The sequence below is a fragment of the Corvus kubaryi genome, unplaced genomic scaffold (assembly GCF_017639235.1).
Source record: "Corvus kubaryi isolate FWS band 111438036 unplaced genomic scaffold, C.kubaryi_AGA036_p1.0 133, whole genome shotgun sequence".
Taxonomy (NCBI): domain Eukaryota; kingdom Metazoa; phylum Chordata; class Aves; order Passeriformes; family Corvidae; genus Corvus; species Corvus kubaryi.
In genome coordinates this window covers 17,450,397-17,462,890 of record NW_024580667.1, presented here as the reverse complement: position 1 = coordinate 17,462,890, position 12,494 = coordinate 17,450,397, and the positions used below count along the sequence as shown (strand labels likewise).

General features: G+C 35.1%; 1 protein-coding gene across 1 annotated transcript in view; it reads right to left on the bottom strand.

The window, feature by feature from the left end:
- The window catches only part of ANOS1 (anosmin 1), a 134,581-nt gene that overhangs the window by 32,952 nt on the left and 89,135 nt on the right, over positions 1–12,494 (bottom strand). The window contains exons 7-8 of the mRNA XM_042038100.1: positions 5,437–5,639; positions 2,793–2,940 (exon numbers count right to left, since the gene is read on the bottom strand). Coding sequence (XP_041894034.1) covers positions 2,793–2,940; positions 5,437–5,639 — 351 coding nt within the window. The remainder of the gene's footprint in view (positions 1–2,792; positions 2,941–5,436; positions 5,640–12,494) is intronic.

Here is a 12,494-nt window from a genome sequence, read left to right as displayed (position 1 = left end):
GATTTGCAGTTAAAAAGAAAATACTGCTCATGAAATAAATCGATGTTCATAATCTGAACAGTCAAAATACTTGAAGTATATGAGATTACAAAAATACTGTACTCAGTATAGTGTTACTCTAGTTTAAAAAGCAACACAACAACTAATGAACCTTTTTGTACAGAAAGGTCACCCCAGTAAAGCAAAATAAAGCAGAAGGCATTAGAAAGTCTGTACTAATTAGACTTAAGTAGATAGCAGACTTTCACAAAAACTACTGATGGTCAGTTTTCTGAAGCAAAACAACCAAGGAGAAGGGAGGATATCGAAGTAAAACTGTGGAAGGAATTTAAATCTAGCTATGACAATGATAGGAAAGAGATGCCACTGGAGTGGACAGAAAATGATGAAACAGCCAAAGTCACGTATGAGGTATAGCATAATTGAATTCCATTTGGTAGAGGATTTGTAAGTAATAACTCAGATGTGACCTTCATCAGATTCTGAAAACCCAATGTTTTGAAGACGGAAAACTGAAACAAAGATCTTCTTCTCCCATCATAAACCCAAGGGTGATATAGACCAAGAGAGTCAGAACATTAGTGAGGCCATGGAGAGCTAATACAGCCCTACCAGTGAAAGGGGTTTTCACAGTAAGAATGAAATGGTACCAAAAATGACATGCTTGTATCTCAGTTACTCAGCTTCAATTTAGAAGGCTTTTGGTATATGCAAGGTCTTTATTTACTATTATGTTTAAAGATTATAATGGTCTGATCTAATGTCAGGAGTACTGATAAAGTATGACAAAGGTCAGTTGTTTAATTATCCCTACTCCCAAGATGGGAACACTTATAAAACTGTACTAATAATAAAATGAGAGAAAGAACTTCAAAAGCTTGCCCATTTTCTCTTTGGCTAGCTGTATATAATGGCATCTAGAACATTCTCCCACTTAGCAGGACACAGACCAACCTCAGACAGCTAAAATCCCAGCACCAGGATTCTTTGATGCAATGTAAACTCAGCTACATGTTCTTCCTTAAAGCTGTGATGTCATGTGGTGACACGACAGTCAAGATGACTGGACTGAAAACTAAATACCTTAAAGTCCAGCACTGAGAGCCAGAACTTCACAGAAACTTTACCAAAAGGAGCGGGAAATTGTGTAGGGGGAGGGCGTGGAAAAAAATTTTTGCTTGTTTATCAAGTGAACTTCGCAGGGGGGAAAAAAGAAGAGAAAAAAAAAATAGCAAACCCCACAAAAAATTGTTAGGAAAACAATCCACAAAATGTGAAATCTCTCATAAACACCAATGATACACTTCTAGTGGAGCTCAATGGCTCAGTGTATGGAATTAAACACCCAGTTCCCACCGTAATTTTTTCCTCTATTACATTTCTTGTGTACATGTAGAAAAGGAAGGAGAACTTAATGTAGTAACTGTAAGAAGATTTTGATATCATGCACAGTCCTGCAAACTAGGTTACCTTTCTAGGGGATGACAAAAAGCACAGGTACAATGTAGGAGGGCCAACAAGGAAAGGGCAGAACTCTTATGTTCACTTACATTGGGCTTCACCGAGGATTTAACCCAAACCTGCCTAACATAAAGACTCTGGAGATTCAAGCTGATATTCTGGTATGGATTTGAAGCAAAGACTCAGTGTGTGGAAGAGATGAAAATTTGACCTTCTGCTGTCTCTTAAGATGGCCCAAAAAAGTAGTAAAGAGTAGATTAATATGGGAAAAAGAAGGATACTTAGGCTTATTTTTTCTTCTTGGTACATTAATATGTGAAGCAACCACAGACAAGAAGGTCTGTTATAGCTAACAGCTACATTACAATATTTTATGTATACTGAAACAGAATATGGCAACAACAGCAATTGATTAGTGAGGTTAAAAGTAATTACAGTTCTGTTATGAAAATGGCTACAGGTTTAAACTTTGAGTGTACTTTAGAGAAAGAATGTAAATGAAAGGAAAATGAAATGGAGTCAGGGCAGAATAATTAAAATCACATTCTTTAACATTTTATTATCAGAATTCTGTTGTATTAGTTAATCAGAGACCCATCAGCAACTGGGGCAGTAACTCAGTATTGCATTGTAATTGTATAAATAGCATTTAACCAAGACTAAGAATCATGGTTTGCTGCCAGATTCAGATAAAATTTTCAAGTGTATTACTTAGCATGTGAGGTTCTAAAGACCTTAACAATATATAACCTAACATCTAAACATCTTGAGATTTTAATTTGAATGTGGGTCCCATGTGTGCAATATTTTGAGAATGCATGGTTGTGAGACATGGAACGTTTTCGATTCCCTAATAGAAGAGCCAATGTTTTACATATCAATTCAAGCTTTTGTGGTCCAAGAATCTGAATTAGTGGGCTACTAAAAATAGCCAGTTATTTTGAAAAATATTGCTAGTTAATACTGTCCAGCTAAGGAACAAAGAAATGCTTTTATTCAATCCATTTAGAAAAACATCAGTAGTCACACGTGTATTGCATCTAAAAAATATTAACACTACAGTTATGCAAAAGCATCCATTTTCTTTGCAAGTGTTTACTTTAGTTGAGTGGAGTCTAAGTCAAAGAATAAGGCAAAAACTGTCACCAATTTTAATATAAGAAATTTAACATGAAAAGGTTACTCAAGTTGACCAAGGGATGATCTTGTGCTATGGAACAGCCCGCTTTAAGAAGATGATTTTTTAAAATTTGAGAAATGATTATATAAAAAATTCAAATTCCAGATAAAGGAGAGAGAAAGCATTCAGGTGTTTGAGTATGGTTACTCACTATTATTCCTGATGTCCTGAGTCGTGCTAAAATGGAGAGAAACCTTAGCACTTTTTAAGCGTATCTGACCCCAACGTGTTACTGCCTGCAGCTCTACATTGTAGTTGCTGTTGGGTTGGAGCCCCTCCAGGACCACATAATTTTGGGCCTATAATAGAATAAATACACAAAGCAGTTATAATATTGCTGAAACACAGGCCTTTATTAAAAGCAGGCTTGTTATCTTAGGCACACTATTTTTCTGAAGTTAGAACACTCAAATATAAATTTCAGAGAAAAATTTACTTTCTGTAAAAGATTTCTTTAATTGGACTCTGTTTTTCTGTGTCATTTTAAAAATACTAACCTACTCAATGTTTGCATAATTTTGGCAGTTCCTTGGCAATTCCAAACCCATTGTTTAGGCAAAACCTAAGGGGTATTCTTCTATATAACAAGGTTTTTCTCTTATGCCAAAATCATTTTAGCAAAAGGAATTTAAGCACTTTATTCCCCAATTTCTGTGTCAGTAAAGCAATTGAAAACTTTTAGCTAGAGACGGACAGTCTGAAGATAGCTAAAATCCAACATTTAATACATTTGTCAATACATTCTATTTGTTTCAACTCTCAAAAATAAAAAATTAACAAACAAGCACCAACCAAAAACACCCTCTCATTGGAAATAACAGTTTTCCTGTAGAGAATGGAAAACAATAGAAAAAATACAGTTTCCAATGTCATGGAAGTGTCTAAAATGGGGAAACAAGAGATTAGGTTTATCATTCTCCAGTCAAAAACCAATACATCAAGACAAGGCACATGATATTGCAGAGTCCAGCCTTCTCAGTAGTCTAATATTTTATTTTGCCTAGATTTAATTATAAAAAGATCCTTCAAGTCCATATGCCATGTGGAAGATATTACCCCATGTTTTCCTTAGAATTCCTTGTGTCTTTTGACAGACAGTACAGAGTAAAAAAGATAACCATGTACCAAGGTAACCATCCCACATTTAACACTTGGGATGTTAAAAAGGGATTGTCAAAAAGCATTAAATAGTAATTATTTTTATTTGTTTAGTGCTGACCTATTGACTATAAGTCTTGACTAACAGTGGCAATATTGTAGTCAAACTAATTCAATGTCTACCTGGAATGAATTCATATGGAAAACAGTATGACATTATTTGGGTTGGGCTACATCTAAAGGCAAAAACTGGACAAAAAATAATCTTCAGTGATCTTTAACAATTTAGATTTTTCCATCTTTCCTTTTTTTTTTTAGTGCTCCTGCCTTTTCCATTTTTAGCCTAAGAGTTGCTACAATATTCAAATGACCATTGATTAGCAATAGCATCTGAGTGTCCTGAATCTCACTGGCCTTGCTGTGCAGTTTCATGACATACTGCAGAAGAAAAAGTACAAGTCAGGAATAATATGAAAGATATTGTAAGAGCCTGCTTTTTCTATAAAATACACCCTGTATTTCCCTACATTCAAGGTCAGAACTTGGTCTCAATTACTGTAATGTTCTATAATGGATCTTTTTTAACATTATTTGTATGTAGGAAGTATCCTATGCAAAGGTATTAAAGATCCAGACCAATTTTAAATTTCTCTGAGGTTTCTGATTTAAGGACCAGCTCGTAGAGAGAAGGCTCCCTGATATCTTTAGGCTGAAGCCTCTTTCCTGAAGGTCTTTACCCAATGTCAGGTTTCTTGAAGAACACAAACTTTTCTATGTAGCACAGTCCAATCCCACTCCTGTCTTGCAACAATTATTTTTTTAAAAGACAATAAAGAACTAACCTTCCTTTCTGTGCAAATTGACTTGCATAATTTCATCACACAGCCTTCGTTGCCTTTATTTCTGTCAGGGTTTGGTGACTGAGGGACAGAGAGGGAATTGTGACCCTTTGACTGTCATTCATCACAGTGCAATGGGCAGCCAGAGCCAAAACACAGTGTTAACATTCTCACTGTCAAAAGCACTGAGAATTAAGTTATGTCTAACTGACTTCTATTATTTCTATCTAATTATTTCTATTAACTGCTTTAAAATAATATGCAATTTGCATATGGATATCATATGATATGGATATCATAACAAAAAGCTTTCCAGTAAAGCAATATTTAATACATTATTCAAGAAACTCGTAGGAACTTGCTGCTAAGGAAATATTGCCAGATCTTTGGTGCAGCAGTTTATTTAAAGAGTTTTGGGTATGTTTTTCCCTTGGACCTATACTGACTATTTAACGATCACTCTCTATGATAGTGTCACAAGATTTATTTGCAGAGTGAAAGAACAATGTGACAGATGATGTCAGGCTTTTTAAATAAAATAATCTTTAAGAAGCACTAACTGAATAAGGCTAAATTTAAAGGATTAACAGAATTTAACTTTTCATTCATCTTTCCTGAAAAACCTTATACTATTTACCTCTATTCTAAGGCAGAAGTTTACTTGTCTCCCAGGGTTCAGTGTAAGAAAAGGATTGAGAGGTCAAAAGTGTCTATTATGGCTTCGTGATATTAAAAATTAGGACTACTACTTTACCAGTGGCTGAAATCATTGCAACTTATCACACATTTTATACTTACACTCTGTTTCGTGTCAGAAATAAACTGTATTTCTGTCCCATTTACTGATTTCTTTCTTACCCCATCGGTAATCTTCCTTCTCTTTTTTTTTGCTGGGATTACATATTTGCTGTACGTCCAGCTCCAGAAGACTTTGTAGTGGTGCACTGGGATATCAGGCTCTTCTGGAAGATCCCAAGTAATCATTGCATTTACACTCCCATCATTGTTTGCACTGATATTGGCAATCCTGATATTAGATGGAGCTGGTGGAGCAGATGGATCTGGAATTTAAAAAAAAAAAAATATATTCTAAGGTCAAAATTATCTTCAGCGAGGTAAAGATTATCTTCATCTCATGTATTTATGAGGCATTCAGGAGCTGGATTAAACACTCTAAATACCTTGAGGAAATTTCAGGCAAAGACTTCTCATACCTGATATGGCTTCTTGTAAATTCTAGAAATTCAAATTCTACTGAAATAAAAATTATGAGTTAGCATCTAGTTTGTCATTATTCTGTGTTGTTGATAGTTCACAAACATTATGAAGCTTTATAAAAATGCACCTATCAGTTTCCCCTCTGTCATTCACTAATTTAAATACATAGCGAGTGTAAAACACTCAGGTTCTACAAGTGACCTTGTAGAGTCAGCACAGAACTGTATGGCTGAAACACTGAATATTTTTCCATTGCCAGATAATTCTCAGATGATAAAATTATGTTTTGACACCTTGAATGTTCCTTCAAAATTCTAATATTGATATCTACCACCATGGGACATAAACATTTCCTTAGAATAAATATAATTAAAGCATAATGATATATTATGCCATGGTAGAAATCAATAGGATTTTTTTTTAGAATGTCAAACAGCAATTAGCTACCTCTTTGATTTATTTCACTATTCTGGTTCAATTCCTGGTCAATATCAACTGAGATAGTATTCCTTCAGTTGTCTTTGTGCTGACTCTAGAGTCAGGAAAGAGACATGAGAGTCAGAGGTTGAATATTCAGAAAAGATTCAATATTGAATCTTTTCCAGTATTGAATGTAGGTCCTCCCTGTGGACTCACTATAAAATAGTGCCCCCAAGTAATGTGAATCAATGGAAATTTTGCAACCAAGCTTCTGAAAGTCCAATTTGCTGTTTACCAGCTCCTACTTTTTAATCCCACTTTTTCATTTTGACCTTTTTTTAAATGTCTGTGGTAGCCAAAAATTGGTGACAAAATATAAGGAAACTGCAAAAACAAAATTTATGTAGAAGTAAGCAGTGAGACACAAAACAAAAAAAAATTAAAAGTATATCAGAAGAGTAAAGGAAATTCATAGTAACTAAGACATGTTATGAACTTCTAGCCATATGAACCATCACTTATTTGCCAGAAATAAAACTGGAGGTGTGAGGAGGGAACATCAGACATTCATTTACTGTATGCTTTACCTTATATTATTTTATAATGGCAAATGAGCTGTTAAATAAACATGCCAGGCATACTAAATTCATCAGATAATCCCCACGACAAATGGTCTCACCAAAAAATTCCATCATTTGGTTTATAAAAAAAGACACATTCAGAATTAATAAAGACAGCATTTCTCTTTTAAAGATCAGCAGATGTGAAATAATGACTTATTCGTGTTATTGAACAGGACTCTTGCTGCAATAACAATGGATGCTCCTGTTTCCTCACACATGCCATTTTAGTTAAATAGTAATGGATGTCCCTGTTTCCTCACACATATAATTCAACCTAACTTTTGGCCATAAAAGTTACAAAGCATACTCAAGAATTCTGGAAATTTAACATAGTTTCCAAATAGTAAGAATGCCTTACTTCTCACTTGTTTTTTTTAATCCACTAGCAAGTCAGTTGCTTTTATTTTTTCTGGCTTTGGAGAAGCACTGCTGTTACACTTATTTCCTTACCTGTGAAGTTGCCAACTACTCCATCTCAAAGTATGCCAAACTATTAATTCCAGAATTAAAGAAAAATTTAGCTAAACTGTTTGTACTATTCTCTCATACAATTTTTCATTTACTTCTATTATTTAATAAGTAGGTATAAAATGTAATTTAGGGACAATAACTATAAACAGAATCGTGGTTTATGTATCTAAGACCTTTATTAAGCATTCATCTTCACCGATTTAAAATGTTAGGGGCTTTTTTATGTTATATGGCATTATATTAGGGAAATAAAACATTTATAACCTGAAGTGCAACATGATCATATTACTGTAGGTGAATTATTCAGGTTATCTCCCAGAAGTACTATGCATCATGTATTATGTATACAAAACATATGGGATAAAATTAAAGTGTTTCAGAGAATATATCTTCCCAAATGATCAGATAAAAGCAAAAATAATTCAAACTGTAAAATAATTTGTCTTCATTCTGCCTCTACAAGAGATAGAAAGTCATTTAAAAAAAGATCTAAAAGTTAAATGAAACAGCTCTTCTGGACAAAGTGTATTACATGATTAAAAATATTTTGAAGTTCTCTTCACCAATTTTTCGTAGGTCTAAAAGTAAATGACCAAATTTAGATTCTTTCTTTTCAAATGTTTGTATCTCCATTCCAGCAAAAGAAAGCAGTAAGGAAGAACTGAAAGCACTGAAACCAACAGACTGTTTCTTCTGAATTCTACAGCAACAGCATATCACCCTGTACTTTTTATACCTGCATAGTTTATTGAAAACATTACTTTATAAGTAACATGTCTTCTGTGCTCACTAGACACAGTCCAGTCAGCAGACAAAACACTGATTCACATTTGAAAGAAAACCTATTAGCATTTCTTCTTTTCTGTGTGAGAATACAAACATTGCATTAAAAGTTACTGGGTAATTATAGTTAAGGATAGAAAGAATGTCCTATTAGAAGGAATATACATGTGAAACAATACAGCAGTAGCAGATATTTTCCCGAGTGCCCTCTTTCTTCAAAGACTCTTTTGCAAGCCTCTCAAACGTCATCCACAAAAATGCCTTTGAACAAGAATGGTGGTGGTGGTGGTAGAAGACAGAAAGGAGGAGATCTGCAGCTAACAGACATGAAAAGGTGAGACATTGAAAGTAACACATTTTCTCTAAGAGCTTTATTAAAAATAGTAGACTAAGCTTAAGAAAATAAAAAGCTATAAAGATGTAAAATATCAAAGATAAACAAAACTTTACAGTTTTGCATTTAATCAACTGAAAAAAATCCTGTCTGTATGTATGAATGCATCAGTAAAATATTTCATGCATTTGGGGTGTATTACCTGAAATATTAAGACATTCAGTGAACATTTTATATCAGATTAGGATCCATTCCATATTAAGTGTTTCAATACCACTATATAATTTATTCATCCATTTCAAGATATTTCTGTGACACTCATCACTATTACAAGTGACAGAATGATCATTTTGTAAGTTAAGAATCCAAGAATATTAATTGTTTGTTCATTTGAAAGGATTTCATTCCACCAGCAAAGCAGACAAGTGAGAAGGAACAGCAGGGTAAGACAATGGGATCTCTGTTAATAGGAAGAAAAACCAAACAACCCCAACCCCACCTTCAAAAAGAACACCCAAAAAACCCCAACATCCCTTAGGCCTCTCAAATAAACAAGAATCCAGAAAAATCAAAAAACCTGTGATGTGTTTACAAGCATTCTCCTCTATAATGCATGCCAGCCAGTTACCAGATAACAGATTAGTTGGTTTTTTCTGCATTATTGAATGGAAAAGTAATGTTTCTACACGGTGGTCTGTTATGTTATGTCCATGTAGATATTAAAAGGACTATACAACTTGTGCTAAAATACTTCAAGGTCTAATAACTGGTACTGAATCATAAAGCTTACACACATAAGGTGTTTGTTAACCTGACTATAAAGCTAAAGTGATGTTCTGCTGACTATAAACCTAACAGCAATTCTACTGTTAGTCTTCATATCCCTGTGATCCCTTTGACTGACTGCCCACATATATAATTCAGATACACAGACATAAAATTACTGCAATGGAAACTGCTGCCAGTTTTTCAAATGTGAAGTACTGGAACTTTATATACATGAATTTATCTGAGTGTTAAATCAAATTCTTTGGTTTGCAGAAAGAGTGATGCTAGTTGCAGCTTTTCCTTTGCAGTTTATATGACAATGCAAATGAAATAGAAGTCATTCTATATATCCTAGAATTTGGCACAGACAGCTGTCCTCAACTCCAAAAAAATCCTGGTCTCAGCAGCCTGACAAGTAAATCGCTTCTCACTGCTAGAAATGATAGCTTCATTAGGTCAAGGCTGAAGCTGCTGTTCCAGCACATGGGGTAAGTACTGCATTTGTCTGGATTGTGTTTGGCTTGAGTATACCCAAAGGACTTAAATTCCTGTCTTGCTGGCTACTCAGCCATTGCAAGCAAAATTCTGTCTCCAGTCCCCAAAAGGGAGGATTTCTTGCTGCAAATAAAGGAAAGAAAGAAAACTCTCACATAATCACCATTTCACAATGCACATCTTCCCGCACTCACATTTGTAAACATAGTAATAGTTTATATTTTCCGAAATTCTTTAAATCAATAGGACCTGGAAACACTTTTGCATCCTTAAAAAACAGTGTGGGCAAGCTATACACGAGTCACGTCATACACTGCTGCAGTGCATCCACTTTGTCTTTCAATGTGGCAACTGCAGTGAAAACAGTAAATGATTTGGAATAGGTATGAGAGAGGGGGAAAATGACATCGGAACCAGAATTCTCATTCAAGCTGTAAAGGTGAGAGCAAGTGTGACAATAATTTAAACCTTTTTTATGGAGTTTTTTCCTGCCTTAAAATAGATCTCCCATTGCTATCTTTCAAACATGAGACCTTCCAACTCTAAAAGTCTGCTCAAGCTGCTCAACAGACAAGTTTCCAACCATTAAACAGTTCCACAGCGTAAGCAGGAGGACTGGCTCTGCCCGATGGAAATGGCACACATAAACCAGCTGTGCAAGAGCATAAAAAAATCATTGGTCTCAAAGGAGCAACAGAAAGAATTTTATTGCCATGAGTGGGTGTCTGTTCTGGTTTTTCTAACACTCAGTAACGTATGCATGAAATCACATCCAGCATGGTACTTATGGGCTGTGAAAATAATGTTGTCTGCTCCCTTTTGCTTGACAATCTATCCAGTGTATGCTGGCAAGTGCCTTCATGGTGAAGATAAAAACCTTCAGCAGGGGAGGAAGGGTCAGATGGTTTGGGCTCATTGTGTTGATCTTCCTGTCTCTGGAAATGGCACGGTACCTACCTACAGACCAGTGAGGTAATATATGATAGAGAAATGCCTAACACTGAGTCCTAGAGATAACTGAAGTCCCTGTTACCGAGAGTTCATTCTCATCACAAATCATAAAAAGCTAGGAAAAAAATAGTCTAAGAATGCTGAACCAAACGCAACAAATTAAAAATTGTATTATTAGTCCCAAGCAGCTTCTGACCAGTTAGGTTAGGCAGTGCCTGCTTACTGGAAGAAAAACACAGGTAGTTTTCATCCAAGGAGACTAATTTATGGATTGTAGGAACAGTTCTCTCCTGCTTCCAGAAGAAAGGAAACAGCTTGGAGAGAGCCAGTCTAAACATGAAGAGAAGGATATTTGTATCTTTATGGATCAAAAATGTTCTCTCAGGTATTCAGTTACCTTTATTTATTGCTGTTATTGCAAATTGTTGCCACTCAATTAAAGATAAAAGGGAAAGCACACAAAATTTAAAAACCCTGAAAAGAAAAGTGAAAATCTGCCAAAATAGCAGAAAATTTTGATCAATTTTAGCTGACAAAATCAATGTAGAAGTCCATGTGCACAGTCCCACTTATATGAAAGAATCCACTTTCTAGGTGTAGTACTCACTTAATTTTCCAGCCACTCCACCACAGACAGACATAATCCAACCCATGTTTCTCGTAATTTTGGAATCTCATTTTGGCAAAACAAAGCATCGCTTTATTCCCTGTGAAGGGTCATGTCAGACAAGCACATGCAAACCCTTCGTTTCCTTTATAAAAAATAAATAAACAGCATTAAAAAAGAAGAGCTATGACTAAACTTTGAATATTTCAAAAATTCTCAGCTGTGTCACTTTATTTATTATTTATAAATTAATGCCATAGATGAACACATGAGGCAGTATAAAACAGCTAATAAACCTTCACCTTAAATGTTCACAGTATAAGAGCATCAAAATCTGCAGTAGATCAGACCACAAAACACAACTAGATGAAGAATGGCAAGTTGAAATCCTTGATGAAATACTCTTGTTTTCCTGGTTTTGTCTTTTTCATGACTGGGAAATTAAATTACTTTGGAAAATACGGAGCTTTATTTAGTGATAGAGAAGTTAATGGAAATTACCTCAGAAGACTCAACATCATTTTGAATAAAACAAAACTTTATTTTGCTGTGTCTACTTAGAGACCATGTTTTTTGCACTTTCAAAGACACGAAACAGTATAAAACAGTATTGTGGTAACCAGACAAGAATTCTCTCTCTGAGTAATTACAGCAGGTTTTTGAACGTTCCTCTTAAGAGCTTAAAATATTTAGTGACGGAGACTTTGTGGTGCCATACTTCTCCCTAGATTCAGATTAAATATCATATTTATCCTCCTTTAAAGAAAAAAACAAACCCAAATAATTTGCTATTCATTATAACTTATGAGCAATTGGTAAAAGTTCAGTATCTTGCGTGAGAAACTGTCTTAAGAATTCCTGTCATGTTTCCTGATCAAAGGGTTTATTTTTGAAGAAACCTTCTGCTAAGCCTGACCAAGATAATAATCTTCTCTTGGTCTTGGCACAACAGGGTGAAGTCAAACACTGATGTGAATTTCTGTCCATGCTTCACACAAACATAGCACAGAAAGGCAGCAAGTTTCCAAAGGTGACGTGCCAAAATCCCCTTTTCTTTTCCAAACTGGAGGTTAAATGCGCCTGTAGGAGCTCAGCAGGGGCCAGTAAATGCTGGCACTCAAAAAACTAGGCACATCTGAGCAGCAGTTTCTTGCCTCTCTACCAGGCAGGGCCTGCCACTTCCCACTGAGCTCCAAAGTAGTAATTAAATGTTAATGTGACACTGTAACTGTTACCACTCTGACTG